The sequence below is a fragment of the Galeopterus variegatus genome, unplaced genomic scaffold (assembly GCF_000696425.1).
Source record: "Galeopterus variegatus unplaced genomic scaffold, G_variegatus-3.0.2 Scaffold6906, whole genome shotgun sequence".
In the NCBI taxonomy this organism is placed as follows: Eukaryota; Metazoa; Chordata; class Mammalia; order Dermoptera; family Cynocephalidae; genus Galeopterus; species Galeopterus variegatus.
Window position 1 is genome coordinate 75350 of NW_007733017.1, and position 19923 is coordinate 95272.

General features: G+C 50.6%; 2 protein-coding genes across 4 annotated transcripts; one reads left to right on the forward strand and one right to left on the reverse strand.

Moving 5' to 3' along the window:
- Positions 1-1436: 1436 nt before the first annotated feature.
- Positions 1437-7178, reverse strand: TSEN34 (TSEN34 tRNA splicing endonuclease subunit). Of its 3 annotated transcripts, none has more exons than XM_008591407.1 (5): positions 7095-7178; positions 5960-6206; positions 5483-5720; positions 5075-5332; positions 1437-1917 (listed from the first exon to the last, which is right to left on the reverse strand). In XM_008591407.1, exons 2-5 carry the CDS (start codon positions 6200-6202, stop codon positions 1730-1732), a joined length of 927 nt encoding a protein of 308 aa, XP_008589629.1. In that variant the 5' UTR covers positions 6203-6206; positions 7095-7178; the 3' UTR covers positions 1437-1729. The 3 variants fall into 3 exon arrangements, with proteins under 3 accessions (XP_008589629.1, XP_008589628.1, XP_008589631.1); XM_008591406.1 differs by lacking the exon at positions 7095-7178 and adding an exon at positions 7016-7086; XM_008591409.1 differs by lacking the exon at positions 7095-7178 and adding an exon at positions 7016-7089 and having other exon boundaries at positions 1438-1917; positions 5075-5311.
- Positions 7179-7834: 656 nt separating this feature from the next.
- On the forward strand, positions 7835-19840 carry MBOAT7 (membrane bound O-acyltransferase domain containing 7). Its single transcript, XM_008591410.1, has 8 exons — positions 7835-8099; positions 8866-8944; positions 9059-9188; positions 9761-9887; positions 11897-12056; positions 13477-13837; positions 15639-15815; positions 18777-19840. Exons 2-8 carry the CDS (start codon positions 8869-8871, stop codon positions 19162-19164), a joined length of 1419 nt encoding a protein of 472 aa, XP_008589632.1. The 5' UTR covers positions 7835-8099; positions 8866-8868; the 3' UTR covers positions 19165-19840.
- The last annotated feature ends 83 nt before the right edge of the window (positions 19841-19923 follow it).

Sequence of the window (19923 nt, forward strand, 5' to 3'; positions counted from 1 at the left end):
TTCTGATTATGACAGCTGCTCTGTTGAAAACAGACAATAGAGGGGCAATGGTGGAAAGAAGGTGAGTTAGGAAGCTATTAAGGTTATCCCAATGAGCCATGGCAGTGAAGAGCAGTGACCAAATTCTGCATCTCCAGCATGTTGAGGGTAGTGCGTATAGGATTTGGTGACTGACAGGACGTGAGGACACCAGTCACAGTAGTTTTCTATGAGGAACTTTTGAGAGGAACAACCTGTGACATAGGCAGTGAGACTTCTAACTAGATTGTTGTAGAGAGAACAGAGAGGGTGAAGAATATAATTACAAGCCAATTATCAAACAAGCGCAAAGAATAGAGTGTTAGCTGGGCAGGGGTTAGTGTCCTATTTTAAATTAATCTAAACTTACAGGAAATTGAGATTCTATAAAGTTCATTTATTGAAAAGGGCAAGAGAAAAAGAAGAGCAAGAAAGAAAGAAAAGTTGAGGGGAAGAAATAGTAGAACAAGAGGTAGAGACTTTCGGCCCCAGAATTTTTACCATGTGAATGTATTATGTTAACAAAATTTATGTGACAAAATAAAGCTACATATTGTTTAGATAGATGTATAAATATTGGAATACTGGTAATGTTCTAGTAATTTCTTAAACAGGTGAGTAAATGGTTTGTTTTATAAATGCATATTTTATATATATATATATATATATATGTTTTAGCTTGTGTAAAAACTGAAATATTACATACAAGAGTCTAAAATATAAATGTACAGTATCACAAGAATTCTCAAGGCTGGCCAGTTAGCTCAGTTGGTTTGAGTACAGCCTTCTAACACCAAGATCATGGGTTCGGATCCCCCTACTAGCCAGCCGACAAAAAAAAATTCTCAACCACCCAGACCACAAAAACAAAATGCATTCCAGAAGCCCCCAGTGTCCTTCCTGACATTCTCGTCCATACTCTCAGGACAGAACTTTAGTCCTGACACTACAACACTCTTTCTTTTTTCCTTCATGCTGTATTTTTATTTATAACCTCTGCATGCATCTGAAACTTTTTTCTTTTTTTAAAGATTACTGGTAAGGGGATCTTAACCCTTGACTTGGTGTTGTCAGCACCACGCTCTCCCAAGTGAGCTAACCGGCCATCCCTATATATGGATCCAAACCCGTGGCCTTGGTGTTATCAGCACCACACTCTCCCACGTGAGCCACTGGCTGGCCCTGCATCTGAAACATTTTGTACAAATCTTTTCAAAAGACGTTTAGTGCAGTGGGAAGAGCTCAGACTTTGGAGTCAGAAAGGTCAAGTTTTAAAGCCCAACCCTGTTACTTACTAGCTCTGTAGGAGCTTAGGCAAGTCATTTCCCCTCCTCCAGGCCTTTTTCTCATCTGTATGTGCAGATGAAAACACCCACATTTCCCCGGATTGTCATAAGGATTCAAATCACAAACTCCACATTTATTCAACAAGTTTATTGAGACCACCTGGGACCTAAGCCCTGTAGAAAACAGATGAATCAAATCCAGTCCCCATTTTCAAGAAGTTCACAGTTAGAAATAGGTAACTACAAAAACAACACAGCCAATAAGTGCTTTGACACAGGGAGGAGCATAGAAAGGATGTAGTGTTCAAGAACCTGGAATCAAAAACTAAACAGAGAGGTAGGAGGGTGTTTTAGCCTCCCACATGGAGATGAGCTAGGAAGGTTCTTGCTGCAGACACAGCTACATCTCCCTAGGTCTCTGGAGTTCACTGCAAGCTGGCCCACTGCAGGGAGGTGTAGACCACCTTACCATCAGGCTGTGGAGAACAGAGAAGCAAGGTCTTCCTAACACTGGTTCCCAGGCGGCCGGCAGAGACCAGGTCCTGGAGTGGGATGGGGTCCCCAGGCGCCCAGCACTGAGCGATATAGTGGGCATGGAAACGAAGCGGGTCACCTGAGGAGGGAGAGAGGCACTGTAGCAGTTCCCAATGGCAGAGAGCTGGAAGACACTGGAAAGCCCATCAGGAGGAGATGTGAGATCATTTCAGCAATCTCTGTGAATATTTTAAAATAGACACCCTTGGACCCAGCTATTCCATTTCCAGGAATTTTTTTCTTACAAGTACAGTGGCACTAAAATGTACCTATAAAGATGCTCACTTTGTCATTCACTAATTGCTAATAAATGGAAACACACAAACCACACCCAGTTTAAATTCATAATACATCCATAAGACTGAATATTATACAACTATCAAGATTAAATGATACATTGAAGCGGTAAAAGAGGAGAACAATATCACACATATACAGCATTATTTTTATAACAAACAAATAACTGAATATGTCATTGTTGTGGCCTAAGAACCAGGACCACAAAGTCAGTCAAAGCCATGAGGAACTGAAAAGATTTCACGTAAATATCCACTGAGAAGTTACTCTAATGGACTTAAAGAAGAAAAGATTCTACAGTAGGATGGGGCAATAAATAGATGGGATGAGGGGTCAACAAAATCTTTCTGAAAAGGGTCAGATAAAAAATATTTTCAGTTTTGTGTGCCATGTTGTAAATACTAAGCTCTGCCATGTAGCACAGGAACAGCCATATCTATATGTCAATGAATGGGCAGGGCTGTGCTCCAATAAAACTTTATTTACAACACTAGTTGGTAGGCTGGATTTGACCAGGGGCTGTAGTTTGCCCCCCCTGGATTAGATAAATCCAAACAAATAAAATAGGAATGTGAGTAGGGTACTAAACAGAAGATTAACTAACAGGTAATGTAAATCTAAAAGGGAAAGCTGTGAGACATCCTATCAGAGGGGACTGCCATATTAACTATACAAGGCCCAGTCCGGGGGATGGATTTCCAGCAAAAACCTACCTGGCCAGGAGGCAGGCACCTCTTTTGTTGTTATTACACCTCAGCCAGGTGAGAAGGGAGCATCAGAATGCTTAAGTTAACCCCAGAACCGTTTTCTTGGAGGCATAGTATCTTTTAACTTCAGGAAGATTTAGCAAACAGGCTTAAAAACATTTAAGAGATTCAGACCTTGAACACTAACATCTAGTATATTGGCTATTTATTGTTTTAGAAATACTGACCTACTAAAACAAGTCAGCCTGTGGTTCAGTTTGAAATGTATGACTGAGTAATTGACTGACTTAAAATTGCTATTTTAACCTAAAGTTTTAGTAAGTCTATAAGCAGTGTTAGAACACCTAAGAGAACTTAAAATTCACCCCATTTACAAGTTATTAGGTTTAAGTTACTAGGCAAGTTCCATAATCACAAAACCACAGAACTGAAAAAGGAAAATAAATGTATTAAATTTTAAAATGCAGTTTATAATATTTAAAACTACTTAACTACTTTTGCAAGTGGGATAAAATATGAACTAACGGTCTCCTTAAAATTTGGTAGATTGGCCAGCTGGCTGGTAAGCTCACTTGGTTAGAAGGCGGTGTTACATCACCAAAGTCAAAGGTTCAGATCCCCTTACTGGCCAGCTGCCAAAAAAGAAAATCTTCTAGATTGGAAAAAAGATCTGTACTTCCAACTGAAGCTTGTAGAAGAACTAAATAACTAGATACTTGCTTTTGTATGTTTAATAATTAAATACTCATTTTCAAAAACTAAAGTCACCCAAAAAATAAAAATAAACAGAAGGTAGGTAATCAAACTGTGGTTATCCGTGGAGAATGGGATTATGGGTTTAGGGGCAAGTACACTGCTCTCTACTCCTAAATCAGTTACTTAAGCTTTTAGTCTGAGAATAAACTATGGCTCTCAGCTCGTCCTCAGATTTAATGAACAGTACCCAATGCCTACCTATGATCTGACTACTTAGCAGGTGGTTCTACCTTTCCACGTTCTTAGGGGGAACAGGGAGGGTAATTTTCTGCAGATTTAAAGAAAACTTTTAATTACACAATAAAGGCACCCTTGCTACAAATTCAAAAATTACCTGACTCAACAAAAACCTTCTTTACCTATTCCTGATGCAAATTCCCTCTCAAAATAATAACCACTCTGTTGGACTGGTGTACATCTTTTTTCTACTTGCTTAACAGAATTCTCTTAATCTGTTTAAAAGTCCACCTTAAGTTCTTTTCATATTCTTTCATTAGAGCCACAACTTGTTTTATTTTTTTTTTTTTTATTTATTTTTTTTTAAAGATGACCGGTAAGGGGATCTTAACCCTTGACTTGCTGTTGTCAGCACCATGCTCACCCCAGTGAGCAAACCGGCCATCCCTATATGGGATCCGAACCCGTGGCCTTGGTGTTATCAGCACTGCACTCTCCCGAGTGAGCCACAGGCTGGCCCGCCACAACTTTTTTTTAATAGAGAGCAAACTCATGTTTATTATTTATTTATCTAATTACTTTTTTGGTGTGTGTCCATAGGGATGGAACCCTGGACCTTGGTGTTACTAGCACCATGCTCTAACCAACCGAGCTAACTAGCCAGCCTGTCACAATTTTTAAGGTGACTTTAAATATGTACCAGCCAGCAAATGAAACAAAAAACCCAAATCACTATATGGTATAAAGAGCAAAGTAAACAAAGTCCTTATAACTAAAGAAATAAAAAAAAGAAAAAAGAAAAATAAATAAATGATATGTATGAATCTGCACATCCATAGAAACTAACAATTTACTTCTTACCATATACGATTTCTACCACCTGTTCTTTTTTTCCCCCTTTGGCTATGTTTTTCATAAATATACATGGACCCATATTGATCTCTGATAACTAATAATATGTTTCTCTGACAACTGCTAGGTTTACCTACTAACCTATTAATATTCATTTTGGCTGGTTCCAAACTTTTCAACTTCAGTATTGTAAAAAATCCTGCAATGAACAGTCTTGTATGTTTTGCTCACATGTGTGGCTATTTCTAAGTGAATCTTCTGGATCAAAGGAAGTATTCAATCAAAGTTACTAAACTGCCCTCTAAATGAGCTCGGGAGCTCTCAAATGTTTCCTGTCCTTCTGTGGATTTCAGAGGCTAAGAGAAAATGAGACAAAATAGAAAAATGCAGAACATGTTGGGATTGTGAGTAAAGGCGCAGCAACCAGAGGTGCCAACCCAAACTCACCGGGATAGACCAGGAAGTCACCCCCGAACTTGCCAGCGGCACTGAGGAAGAAGCCTCGCTCCCACAGGTCTTTGTAGATGCTGTAGCGCAGCTCATGGGCAGGACGGCCAGCATGGGGCCAGTCTTTGGACTGGACACGCCAGTCCAGGGGCTTAGCCTTGACGGGTCGAGGCCTGGCAGTGGCCAGCTGGACAAGCAGCGCAGATCTGGGCAAGGGAGCCACCCCATTTGAAGGCCCTGGTTGGGGAGAGTAGGAGGCTGGGGGAAGTGCAGGGAAGAGTTTGGTGAATCTAAGGAGCAAGGTCTTCCCACCCCCAAGGAGATCCAGGCGCTAGATTCCCAGGCAAAATTACCCAAAGCTCTCTTCCCTCCTTCTCCTGGTCCCTGGATTCCAAACCCCACCCTCACCTGTTTCTTCCTGCTCTCCAGAAGCCTGGCAATCACGGGCTTCATTCTCTCCAGCAGCTCGGCTCCCAGAAGTCTCCTGGCTGGTCCCTGAATCCTGTTCTAGCTTCTGCTTCTTGGCAGCCTGGCCTTCTGCAATCTTTTCTAGAAGCTCCTGACGACGGGTCTCGCGGGCCTCAGTTGCCAAGGTGCTTTGCTCCTGGAAGCTCTGATCTTGCTGGCGCTTGAAGGAAGCCAGAGCCTGAGAAGTAAACTTAACTGAAGCCCAGGACCCGGGCTTTGTAGTCCCTTAGGAAGCCAGAAACCCTGACTCCCGGGGCCCTCCCAACTTCAGGGGCTGAATCCAGGGATTCCATCTGCTAACACCCACATTATACCAAAATCGAGGACCTCCCACCCCCCACCCCAGAGACCCGGGGTCCGGGGCTCTCAGTCCCTGCTCTCGCAAGACCCAGGAGTTCTCGTCACCAGCCTCCTTACCAGGTCGTGGTGACAGGGATCTGGGCGCGGGGCGCTGACCAGGGTCACGGCGCCGATCTCAGCCAGGAGCCGCGCCTCTTCGGGCATCAGCAGCAGCGGGAGGCCCAGGCGCGAGTTCTGGCGGGGCCCGCGGGGCAAGGCTCCCACCGTGCGGCCCCCCACGCCCAAGCGCTCCCGCAGCGCCTGCACCGCCTCTGCCCCCCACACCAGGGAGCGGCCATTCGCCACCTCTACCACCAGCATTCTCCTACGGGAGACGGGGGGCAAAGCGGTCACGGAAACAGATGCACGTCCCGGACACCCCCGGCGCACCCACCGCCCCCAGAGTCTCGGTGAAGCCCCGCCCCTAGGGGCTCAGGCTGCGGTAGCCACCTGCACCGCACCAGGGCCAGGCCCCGCCCCCTGAGCGCCCGGCTCCAACCCTGGGCGATCCCGCCAGGCCCCGGGGCCGCTCGCCGAGACCCCGCCCCTCGCCAAGCCGCGGGAGCTCCGCTCTGTGCCAACACTGCCGTAGTCGCCATCGCGTCTTCCAGCCTTAGAGAGAAACCGCTGCAAGTGCGGCGCCACGTCCCCTTCGAAATGGCCATTTTGTCACCGCCCCATCGCAAAGCGAGGGTCTCCCTTCGGGTATTCCCCAGCGAGTGTTCCCGTCAGGGACGCGGACCTCCTGAGGCCAAGGCGCTGCCGAGGCCACACGCTCTTCGAGAAGCTCGGACCTTGCCCCTCCCATTTCCGAACCACCGAGGTTCGGCTTTCGGGTCTTCTCGCTCTGAGTCAGGCTTCAATAGTACGAAACCCGCCGCCTCCCGAGCACAGGCAATGCGGCGTTTGGGCATCCCTTGCTCTGCCGAACCTGCAGCCCCGCCCCCTCCCGAGCGAAAGAGGCTCGGCCTTCGGTTGTCACCGGCTCCCTTCAATCCCGAAGCCTGTGACTCCGCCCCCTCCGAGCTCCCCCGTTCCTCTGTTAGGGAGCTCCCGAACCACGATCGAACCCCCCCAGCCGGAGGCCCCGCCTCCTGAGCTGGAGCCGTCCGTTCTCCGCTGGAGCAGGCTCACCCCACTTGTGAGCGCTCAGCACGCGTCCTTGCTCGCCTTCACAATGTCCCACCGTCCTCTGATGGAACCAGCTAGTCACCTTGTAAACAGCAATTCGCGGCCCAGGCAGAGCCACCCCCTACGTAGCGCGCCACGCGCAGCTTCCTCCTCCGCCCTGCCACATGCCGACCCCCTGCGTCAATTTCGTCATCCCACCGCCTCAGCCAAGCGGGGAGTCTAGGATCCGCCCCCAGCAGGGCCGTAGCCCCTCCTTCCTGCCCTTGGGAGACGTTTTGGCCGCGGCTTCCTCTGCCCCTTCGGCTCTGCGACTTGGGAATAGGAGGCTCATTACCCTGGTCCAGCCCCCTTGGCCCCCTCACGGTCCCGCCCCCTTTAGGTCGGGGTGCCTTCGCCCCGCCCCTTTGTAACTGCTCCCGAGACCGCCTCTTTCGTGCTGCCCAAGTCTGTGGTCCCACCTCCGTCCCTCGCCAGGTGGATGCTCTGCGAGGCTGTTGGCACCGCCTATCATTAACGAGGGTCACTTCTACCCTACTCTATCACAAACTAAGCCCAAGCGTGTGGCCCCGCCCACACCCGAGCGGAGAGCTCAAGTTCTTGAGCATCTCCGAAGATAGCCGAAGCTGTAGCCCCGCCTGCAAGCTGTGAGCTCAAGCTCCCGACTGTGCCCGACCGAACCCGAAGCGGAGGCCCCGCCTCGTTCCAAACGCCAAGCTCCAGAGCCCGCCTCCTTACCGGGTCCTGCCTCGCGTCCCTTCCGGCCCGAAGCTTCTGGCCCCTCCTTTTTCCGAGCCTGAGGCCCAGGCCCCGCCCCCTCACGTACTCGCGGCTCCTTCCCCCTTCTCGGTGGATCGCGACCCGGTTCCAATCGCGGACTCATGCTCCCCAGCTCACGCTGCCGGGCTCCTTCCTTCCCCCCAGAGCCTTGACTGTAGCTGCCGCCCAGGCCCGGAACCGCACGGCCCGGCCGTCCCCCGCGAAGGAGCAGGCGGCGCGGGGGCGTGCTGGGCGGGGGAGGCGTGGCGGGAGCCGTGGGGGACGGAGGACTGGCCGTGCTTCTCCGCCTTCTTCCCAGCGGGCGGCTCAGGTGGGCCAGGGTGGGGACGCCCCGGTGACGAGACGGGGTCGGACAGTGGCGGGGATCACTGCGGGTTGTCGGGGTGCGGAGGCGGCACCGAGAGCGCGGCCGAGCTCGGGGTGGCGTAACCGCCTGTGGCTTTCCCTGGGGTGGGATCGAACCCGCGCTGAAGTGCGCGTAACTGGGCTGGGGCTGGGTAGGGTCTGAGAACACCAGGGTGGAAGTCCACTGCCTGGGTTCTAGGGAGGTGAGAGTCCGGAGCTCCTTAAGAGGTGGGGATTGGACGCCCAACAACCTTTGAGTGCTCTCGAAGAAGGGCTGGAAGGTCTGGATATCTGGATTCCCATGGACGGAGGGGCTGGGGGATCAAAAGAGGGGAGCTAGGTACCTGGATCCTCAAGAGGAGGAGGGGGCTGGGAGGTCTTGATTCCTGGCCTTTAAGAGGAAAGAGTCGGGAGGGGGTTTGTTTTGGGGCCCCCCAGGAAGGAAAGGACTGGAATGTCTGGTTTCTTGGGCTCCCAAAAAAGAAGAGGACGGAAGACCTGGATTTTCAAAGGAGGGGTATGGGGGCAGGATGCCTTTACCCTCGAAGGAGGAAGGGGCTGGAGGCACGGATTCCTAGGTTCTCAAAGCACTAGAGCCGAGGCTCAGACTCCAGAATCCTCGAATACTGAGGATTAAGGGGCTGGATTCCTGAATCCTCGAAGCTGGAGGGAGTGCACCCCCCACACACACACTCCTGGGTTCTCACTACCAACCCCTGTCCCTCCCCCAGACCATGTCGCCAGAAGAATGGACGTATCTAGTTGTTCTTCTTATCTCCATCCCCATCGGCTTCCTTTTTAAGAAAGCTGGTGAGTCAGGTTCCCTCCCCAGTGGAAGATTACGGGTGGGGTGGGGTGGAGGGGGTGCCAGGGCAGGGGACCCTCTGGAATGTTCCAGGATTATGCTATCCCTTCTCCCTGCAGGACCTGGGCTGAAGCGATGGGGAGCAGCAGCTGTGGGCCTGGGGCTCACCTTGTTCACCTGTGGCCCACACACTTTGCATTCTCTGGTCACCATCCTTGGGACATGGGCCCTCATTCAGGCCCAGCCTTGGTAAGAATTTGGTGGAGGGAGGAGAAGGGGAAGAAATAACTGTTTCCTCTTTGGGTCTTTCTCAGTTTCTGCATCAGTCTCCGGATGTCTCTTGTTTATCACTTCTTTCTCTGTGTCATTGGTTTCACCTGTTTTTCCTTTTTTTTTCTACATTTTGTCACCGTGTATTTGTCCCAGTCTTCTATATCCATGTCATAGAGAAGGATGTTACTTGTCTGTTGGCCCTGGCACCATTCATATTCTGTACCTCCTCCCCCAAGCCCATCTTGACCTCTGGATCTTGTAAATAAAAAAAATGGAGGATTGAAAGGTCTTCACCTTGAAGCTTCTCTTAACCCCTCCTTGTTCTCTTCCCTGTTGCTATGCATTTCTTTGTGGCCGTACCTCATCTTCTACTGTTTCAATCATATTCATTCATCCTTAACTCCCACCCTCAAGTCCTGTTTGCCCTCCCACTTTTTGTTGCTGAACGGGGAAGGGTGGGGAAGGGTATGTGGCTAGACTCTGGGGGACAGGGAGGCAGAGGCCCAGATCCCTGCACCCAGTACAGCGGGTTTCTGCCTTTGCCTCAGCTCCTGTCATGCCCTGGCTCTAGCCTGGACCTTCTCCTATCTCCTGTTCTTCCGAGCCCTCAGCCTGCTGGGCCTGCCCACTCCCACGCCCTTCACCAATGCCGTCCAGCTGCTGCTGACACTGAAGGTCAGACTTGGGGCTTGCTACCTTCCTCCAACTTCCCTTTAGATTAACCTCTCCCATTTCACCTCCTCCTCTCAGCCACTCCAATGGGGGTGGAAGGGGGCAGGATTTTATCTCCCCCAAACTCTGACACCCTGGGAGTGACATCCCTGGGGATAGGGTTCACCACTCACATTCCCTTGGGCAGGTCTTTGCTACTCAGCTCTTCCTGGGGTAAAGAAATAGCCCAAGTAATATAATAGTATGCGCCACTTGGCACTTGCAGTGTGCCAGAGGCTGAGCTGGATGCTTTATCAACATACTCTCCTTGAATCTGTATAACAAGCCATTTTGCAAAGGAGGAAAACCAGCTCTGGGGAAAAGGTACTTGGTTAAGGGCACAAAATTAGGACACCCAGGTCTGGCTCTTAACCCCCTGGGAAGATGGGTGAAAACAGACTCCCAGGCCCCACCACAGACTTACGAAGTCATGAGCTGCTACTATGTGCTGTGTTCCAGTGACACATCAATGAACAGAAGAGTGATGAGGTAGTGAACCAGGTTTTTCAGTGTTCTGTGTTCTCAGTGGGAGCTTAAGGATAGGCAGGAATAGGTTAGCTGAGAGAAGAGCTGGAGGAAGAGCATTTCAGGATGAAGGGATCAGCATGTGTGGAAGGGAGCAGGCTAAGTTCCACAGACTGTGCCAGCCACACTGACTTTCTGCAGAGAATGCAGGGGAACTGGCAGCAGGGTCCAAACCACAAGGGGCCTTGTCGGTCAGGAGGAGTTTGGACTTCTTCCTGTGGGGGACCAAGATCTACTGGAAGAGGTTTTTTGGTTTGTTGCCAGAAGTCCTAAGCATGTAAAACATGACCAGTTTTACATGTTTAAAAATATTCACTCTGGATGTGAGAAGAGAATTGAACAGGTCAGGATGTGATGAGATAGCATTCCTCTATCAAAGTCCAGGTGACAACAGTGGTGGCTTGATGTAGGCTGTCAGATATCGGTAGGTCAGTCAGAATCCCAACAGGAAACACCACATTTAGGATAATTTGAGGAGTATTTATTCACAATGGTATAGACAGAATGTAGAGGACGGAGAAGGGATAGTGCGGGAACCCGGGACCAGCTGCTGGGGAGGTCTTGTTAACCCTGGGCCCAGGGGGAAGAGAAGAGGGGCAGGTCCTGGAGCCTGGAAGGAAAAAGGGTTGCATGGAGCCACCCACCTTGGACAATCTATCCAGGGTCACCAACAGCTTAAAGTAATCTCACAAGGGGATAAAAACCCCGCCCTCACTCTTGCCTTCTTCCGTCTCTGGCTGGTACTCTCTACTGACTGGACCCAGCAGGAAGCTGGAAGACACAGAGACCTGTTGAAGTAGAGCCAGCCTTGAGTTTGAGTGAAAAAGGGTAGAGAGTAGATCTGGAGGGGCAGGTAGAACATATTCAGTCTAGTACTGGAGGCAGAAAGAAGGGGACAGGCTGGAGAGACTTAAGGGAGTGGATGTGAGGAGCAAAGAAGGTTTCTGCCTGAGCAATTAACTGGATGGTGGTGGCATTTCTCTAATGGGAGAGACTAGAAGATGGTCTGCTTTGGAGATTAGGTAATATTGTGTTCCGTTTTGGATGTGTTAAATTTGAGGTGCCTGGAAGACATCCGAATATAAATGACAGTATGCAACTTGATGGATAGGTCTGGGATTCAAGGGAGAGGTCCACACGAGAGGTAGAGTTTGAGAGTCATCAGCATGTGGGTGGTGTCTAAAGCTACAGGATTGCCTAAGAGCATGTAAGGACGGAACATAGAGACAAAAGGCAGGAGGTCCCAGGACTGAGCCCTGGGGAACGCCTGCCAGCTAGAAGTATTACACATGACTCTGGATGCTCAGAACTGCCCATGGAGTGGGACTTCAGCTCCCAGATTCAGGCTCCCAGTACCCCTTGGCTGCTGAGAGTGGTAGCATAAGGGAGATGGGTACCAGGAGGGGCCCAAGGTCTGACTTGGTCCCCTACTCACCCCCTTCTCCCAGCTGGTGAGTCTGGCCAGTGAAGTCCAGGACCTGCACCTGGCCCAGCGGAAGGAAATGGCCTCAGGCTTCAGCAAGGGCCCCACCCTGGGGCTGCTGCCCGAGGTTCCCTCCCTGATGGAGACGCTCAGCTACAGCTACTGCTATGTGGGAATCATGACAGGTGAGTGAGCCTTCCCCATCAGGTCTACCTCTCTGCATCTCTGTCACTCTCAGTCCCCACTCTCCACCCTCAGTTTGGTGCCTGTTCTGTGTTCTCCCCTGCCCTGCTACCTCCATTGTAGTATTTGCTGCTCTGACGGTGAGCACCTACGTCTGAGTCTACATCTGACTTTCCCACCGGACCAGAGCTCTTTCAGGTTAGAAGCTATTTTCCACCTAAATGATTCCTTGCTTTTCTCCTTTTAGCTTACTGGGAGCAAATAGGAGAGGTAAAGGAGACAGGTCTATGTAAACCTGATGTTTCTGCTGCCTGGGGAACAAATATTCACAGCTTAGGATCCATTTTCAGTTAAAAAAATATTTTTCATTAACATTCATTTCATAAAAAGTTTTCTTTTGTACAACAGCTTTAGGGAGCTATAATTTACATATTAATTCACTGGTTTTTAGTATATCCACAGAGTTGTGCAATCATCACCACCATGTAGTTTTTTTACAGAACAATTTCATCACCCTGAAAAGAAACCCTGTACCTTGTAGCCATCACCTGCCAAACCTCCATTCATTCCTGGAAATAACTAATTGACTTTCTGTCTCTATAGATTTTCCTGTTCTGGACATTTCTTATAAGTGGAATCATACAACATGTGGTCTTTTGCAAGCATATAAAGGTTTTAACACCTGTCCTTTCTGTTAGTCCCCACTGCTCCCTTTCTAGGCAGGCCACCATCATATCCAAAGTGCTGCAACTTGGGCTGGCCAGTTAGCTCAGTTGGTTAGAGTGTGGGCTAATGAAGTGTTGCAGCTGTCTCCTATTTTTCGTTATCGTCCCTCTGTAATCCAAGCCCTGCTTGGCAGCCAGAAAAGGTAAATGGTGTCCAGTACTTCCCTGTTGAAGAAGCCTGCAGTGGTTTTGTTTTGCATTTAGAACAAAATCAAGAGTCTTCCTTAAGCCAACAAGGCCTTGAGGATCCCGCCCCTGCGCCCTCTGATTTCCCCCCACACCACTCTTCTCTGCAGAAGCACTGCTCTACTTTCTGTGTCTCGTTTATGTGGAGGTCACCCCCATCTCTCGGGGTCTTGTCTGTCTGTTCCCACCTGTCTCCAAATCTCAGTTCCCCTCTTCTCGGTATCTTTGCCCCTCTCTATTTAATTTTTTGTCTCTGTTTGTTTCTGAGTCCCTTGTTCTCCCCTGATTTTGGTTCCATCCCCATCTCTCTGGGTCTCTGGCCCCTCCCCTCCGGGTCTCCCACCCCCAGTCTGTCAGTCTGTCTTTCTCTCTCTACGCCTCTAATCCTCTCTCCTCCCACTTCTGCTTCCACGTGTCTGGCCCCTTTCCTCCTTCTCCAGACTTGAGCTCTGCCCTCCTCCCCCTCGGTACCAGCCTCTGACCACCTTCCCCTCCGTCCCCGCCTCCACAGGCCCGTTCTTCCGCTACCGCACGTACCTGGACTGGCTGGAGCAGCCCTTCCCGGGGGCCGTGCCCAGCCTGCGGCCCCTGTTGCGCCGGGCCTGGCCGGCCCCGCTCTTTGGCCTGCTCTTCCTGCTGTCCTCCCACCTCTTCCCGCTGGAGGCCGTGCGCGAGGACGCCTTCTACGCCCGCCCGCTGCCCGCCCGCCTCTTCTACATGATCCCCGTCTTCTTCGCCTTCCGCATGCGCTTCTACGTGGCCTGGATTGCTGCCGAGTGCGGCTGCATTGCCGCTGGCTTTGGGGCCTACCCTGTGGCCGCCAAAGCCCGGGCCGGGGGTGGCCCCACCCTCCAATGCCCACCCCCCAGCAGGTCAGGTGGTGGGAGGGAAGCTTGCCAAGACCCAGCAGGCTCCATCACCAAGGGCTGGCCCTGCCCCTAGCAGGGAGGAGAACGGGAAACAGGGGGTCAGGGCCACCACCTGTTAGCAAACTGTCGCCCCATGGCAACCACGGCCTGCCTTCCCTTGTCGGTAGGGAACAGTATTCCTGGTACCTATAGATTGCCCCTTGTTACCAGCGCTCCTCACCCTTTGATATGGTGAATTGCCCTCAGTAGCTAAGAAAAGGAAGGTTGTATCTTAGCAACAATGTGCCACCCCTCTGTTGCTGTGGAAATGTCACCCCAAGAACTAAATTGTTCATGGTTACTCAGGATACCATCCTTTTGTAGTAGGTCAGCCTCTGTTTCTAGGAAGATGGCCCCATAGCAACTGAAGGACCATATTTGCTAGAGAAGGGGGATTTCTAGCTACAGTAGTTGTCCGCTTCTTGCCAGAAGTCTTGCTCTTTGTTGCTATGGAAATGGCACCTTCTGAACTGCTCCTTTGTTGCTAGGAGGCAGCATACCTCCCACCCCCATGGGATGTCATCACATAGCAGCCCTTAGTTGACCTCTGTTTCTAAGGAAACAGCATCTCTGACTGTGCTGTCCTTCAGTGGAGTGGACACCATTCCTAGCAACTGCAAGTTATCTTCCTGCAGTTGCTAAGGAAGCTGGACCTCCCTCTAACTATGGATTGACCCTTGTTGCTAGTATTCCTACCGCAGCACCTTTGTTGCTAGTTAAGTTGCACTGCTAGTAGCTATGGATTGTCTTGTTGCTGAGGAAGAATTGTCCTTATGTTGCTAGGGAAATGGCACCCCTAGCAACTGAGAATGGACTGCACCTCTGTTCCTGGCAACTGTAGTCAGGTTTCCACCTGGGACTGGGACTGTGCTGGGGAGCAGCCCTTTGATGTAAATTATGAACTACTCCTTGCTAGGGTTGTGCCATACCCTAGTAGTCACAAACTGCCACTTTGTTGTGGGGGTAGTGTTACTCCCACATGAATTTATTACCACTGTCCTATAACCGTGGCCTGACCTCCAGTTTTTAAAGTGGACATCCCCCCAAAAAGTCAGGAATGAAGACTTTTCTAAGTCTGCTAGACCCCCACTCCTAAAGGATGGCTCACCTCCTGTCAGAAGGAGAGTTCAGGTAAGCCAAGGACATACCCCACTTCTGGGGCTGTTGGTGCCAGTGTCCTGGGCACCAGTCTATTGCTGGAGGTGACACTTCTCAGACAATCACAGAGACTAGGAAAAAAGGCCCTTTCTAGACGCTTTTCTACACATCTTAGGCCTCGTTGCTAAGGAATGCCTTTTCCTAGCAACAGAAATCACTGGGACATCAGGCGGGCCTAGAACATATCCCTAGCAACTAGGAATCACCTTGCTTTTACAGATGATACTTACTTCCCTAGCAACCACAGTGTCCGGCGTAGGGACCATACCTGGAGGCTTCTCTGAATATACTGAGCTTGGTTGCTAAAGGACTCATAGCTTAGCAGCCATAGCCCCTCAAAGCTTTTCATGGCTGTGGTGCCCTGTTAGTTACCAAGAGAAGAGAACCCCATTGTTGGTGAACTGTGCTCTGCAGCCCACCCACTTCCCTCTCCCAAAGTCTCCCTCTGGGCTACCATCCCATTGTTCTAGCAAGTCTGAAAGCCAGAGAGCTGTTGCCAGGCCAGAATCGCTTCCTTAGCATCTGGGGCTGGGACAGTAGCAGACGTTGGGAGGGGGCCTGGCTGAGCTGCATGTCTGTCCCCTACCCTCATCCTCCACCCCACCAGTCCGGAGAAGGCGGCTTCCCTGGAGTACGACTATGAGACCATCCGTAACATCGACTGCTACAGCACAGACTTCTGTGTGCGGGTGCGGGATGGTATGAGGTACTGGAACATGACGGTGCAGTGGTGGCTGGCACAGTATATCTACAAGAGTGCACCTGCTCGCTCCTATGTCCTGAGGTAAGTGAGCCCTGCCCAGACTCGGAGGATATTGCAGAATTACATCTCCCAGCAGTCCTTGGGGTAGCCCACATCGTCCCAGGCAGGGCCCCTGCTCCCTGACAACCATGGGAGTTGTAGTTTCTTGAGCCTGTTTCCCTGCTTCTGATTACCGGCATTACTCTAGGGTAAATCGCTCTGCCTCTCTGGGCCTCAGTTTCTACTTCTGTAAATTCAGCTTCATTGGACAAAAGCAGTGTACCGAGTCAGTAGCCAGACTTTCTGGAATCGTGGCCCTGCAGGTTACTGAGAAACCTTCGAGAATTAGTTGACCTCTCAGTTTCCTCAGCTGTGAAATGGGGATAATGCTGTTACCTGTTTCATAGGCTGATAGGAGGATTAAGTGAGATAAAGTGTGAAATGTACTTAATGTGAGGTCTAATGGGGGAATGCTCACCATATATTAACTTTAATAATGATGGCAACTCTAGAGCTAGACTTACATGGGTGTGCGATCTCATTTATGATTAAAGATCCACTGTGAGGGTTCAATCCTGTACTGGCCAGCTGCCAAACAAATAAATGAATGAATCCACTCTGGCCTTGTGTAGAGAATGGAATAGAGATGGGAGAAGGAGCAGGAGGTAGGGCAGAGAGACAAATTTCGAGGTCTTCGGTGCTCTCCAGGTGGGCGGTGATGGAGTCCTGTAGTAGGGAACAGTGGCCCAGAAGTGGAAGAATTTGAGAGGGAGAGTCAGGGCTTGGGGTGATCTGAAATTCAGGCATGAGAGAGAGAGGAAATGAAACAAGATTTCCAGGTTATGGGTGTCAGTGACTGACGGAATGGAAGTGCCATTTCCTGAGACGGGGAGAACCTGGCAGGAGAAAGTTTTGGGAGTAGATAGGATGAGGAAGCAAGACTTGGGTTTAGTTGCATTAACTTTGAGGTGACTATTAGATTTTCATCTTGGGTTATTGGATAGGCAGTAAGTTACGTGATTCTGGCACTTAAAGGAAAGGCTGAGGCTGGCTGGTTAGCTCATTTGGTTAGAGCACAACCTTATAACACCAAGGTCATGGTTTTGGATCCCCATACTGGCCAGCCGCCAAAAAAAAGGCAGGGGAAAGATTGATGTTAGAAGTGGATACTTCGGGGGCCGGCCCATGGCTCACTCAGGAGAGTGCGGTGCTGATAACACCAAGGCCACGGGTTCGGATCCTATATAGGGATGGCCGGTTAGCTCACAGGCTGAGCGTGGTGCTGACAACAAGCTAAGGGTTAAGATCCCCTTACTGGTCATCTTTAAAAAAAAAAGTAGTGTGGGGCCGGCCCGGTGGCGCACTGCTGTAGTGCGCCACTTGGGAGTGTGGTGGCGCTCCCGCTGAGGGTTCGGATCCCACATACAGACCGGTTCCCGCTCACTGGCTGAGCGAGGCACGGGAGCAACACCATGGGTTGCGATCCCGTTGCCGGTCCCGGTACGGTACGGGGGCGACACTGAGGGTTGCGATCCGTTGCCAGACAGGGAAAAAAAAAAAAAAAAAAAAAAAAAAAAAAAAAAGTAGTGGATACTTCAGTGTCATCCAGTATAGATGATAGTTAAAGCTCTGGGGCTAAGGCTCAGGGCACCCTAATGTTTAGACCAGTGGTTTTCAACTGGGGGTGATTGTGCCGCTCCCTCAGTGGGCATTTAGCAATGTCTGGGACATTTTTCTCATAACTGGGAGGTGCTACTGGCATCTAGTGGGTGGAGGCCAGGGATGCTCCTAAACATCCTAGGATATACAAGATTCAACTTTTTTGTTTACCTTACACCTGCCAAGGACAGGGTGGTCAGCATTATTCTGCCATTAAGTTATTTCTGTACTTCAAGCACTGAGGTGTGCCAAAGGGACAAGTCAGTGCCATGGGCAGGAAAGAAACCCCCCAAGTCACAGTCCCTAGCAAACCTGCTGATAAATACACAGTTGGAAAGTGGGGTAGAGAATGATTTCTGTGTCCCCCATGGAAGAGGTGATCAGAGCCTGAGTTTGTGGGTCTGCAAGAGGTAAGGATTTGGATTTCTAGGTGCATAAGGAGAGGGGACCAAACCTAAAAAGGAGGAAAGGACATGGCTGGAGATTTCTGAGTCTTTGTGGGTCAGGAATCTGGACCCTGGATCCCTAAGGGAAAGAGGCTGGGAGCTCGGGTTCCTGGATCCTGAGGGAAAGGGGTGGGGTGGGAGGGGCAGAACTGGGTTCTTGAAAAGAGAGGAGTAGAGTCTCTTGGGTCCTGAGAGAAGAAGGGGAACGGGCTTCTGAAATCCTGGGTTCTTGAAGGAAGGCAGGACCTAGGTTATACAGAGGGGTGGGCAGCAGAAGACTCCTGGTTTCCTGAGAGAGGCAGAGACCATTGGCTTCGTGGTTTTCCTCAAGAGTGAGAAAAGATGGCTTAGGCCTTAAGGGGAGAGGAAAAGAACTCCTGGGACCCAGAATAAGAAACAGACCGGAGACTTCTGGGTCTTCATGGACTAAGGCAGTTGTTCTCAAATGTTAGCATGCATCAGAATCACCTAGAGGACTTGTTGCATCAAAAATTTCTTCTGGGCCCCACACCCAGGGTTTCTGAAGTGGCTGGGGTGGGGTGGGGTCCAAGAATTTGTATATCTAACAAGCTCTCAGGTGATGCTGAGTCCACAGTTTGAGAACCAGTGGGCTAAGGAATCAGACTTCTTGATTCTGAAGGAGTAAGGGCTGTGGAACTTTATATCTTTAAAAGAGGAGAAGGCCATGGTTAGGATTGCTGGGGTCTGGATGGGGGTCTGGGGGCTCCTAAATCCCTGAAGGAGGCAGAGCCCATAGCCTCCTCAGCCTTCAGGAGCTATGGGAGAGGACTTCTGGATCTGAGGGAGGAGGGTGGGGGGCCTGGACTTCTGGGTCTGGGGACAGTGGGGACTGAGAACCTGGACTTTCAGGTCCTGATTCCCAGCCCCCCTCCCGCAGGAGCGCCTGGACTATGCTGCTGAGTGCCTACTGGCACGGCCTCCACCCTGGCTACTACCTAAGCTTCCTGACCATCCCGCTGTGCCTGGCCGCTGAGGGCCGGTTGGAGTCAGCCCTGCGGGGGCGGCTGAGCCCCGAGGGACAGAAGGCCTGGGACTGGGTGCACTGGTTCCTGAAGATGCGAGCCTATGACTACATGTGCATGGGCTTTGTGCTCCTCTCAATGGGTGACACTCTCCGGTATTGGGCCTCCGTCTACTTCTGCATCCACTTTCTGGCCCTGGCAGCCCTCGGGCTGGGGCTGGCTTTGGGTGGGGGCAGCCCTAGCCGGCGGAAGACGGCATTGCAGGCCACCAACCTTGCCCCAGAAAAGCTCCGGGAGGAGTAAGCTGCCCCAGTGCTCTTTGCCAACTGGTCCAGCCACCAAGCTTTTGTCTGGGAATTCTTTGAACCAGGCTGCTGTCTCCTTTCCCAGAAAGAGTCCTTAATTTGGCTAGGGGCCTGGAGAGGATTCCCTTTTCCCCAGCTAAATACCTGCCTCCAATTGAAGCAAAGCTGGGGGTGCCACCTCCCCGAGTTCTCCCTGCTTCCTGGTCCACTGCCCTGGGGCCTCCAGGAAGCCACTTACCCCTCCTCTAAAATCAAGGTATTGTCCAGACAAGAATCTCCCTTTGTTTCTGCTCCAGCTTCTGGATGTTTCAGAAGAGCTGCGCTTCCCCAAAATGACAGAGGCCAATGGACAGAGTGGCTTCTTAGGCAAATTCCCTTTGGATCCACAGTGGGTGGGTAGGAGCTTCAGGGCTGGGTTGTGGGAGTGGAAAACCTTTTTCTTGTATCTTTCTCTCCACTTGTATCTCATGAAATCTGTATTCCAGACTTGGAAGGGAACATAACCTTCCCATTTCATAAAGGGGAAACTGAGGTACATATGAGCAGGCTTGGGGACTGCCGTTCTTGCACCTTCCATCTGAGCCACCTCAGGGCCCCAATGCTCCTGTCACCCTCTTGTCCCTTGGCCTAAGACAGAATGTGTAAATCTTTCCCAATAAAGTGTTGCACAAAGACATCGGTGTATGTGCGAGTATCTGTGGGTGATAAACAATGGGGGACACTTAGGTCACCAAGTCCCAATATGATGTGCTGCTGC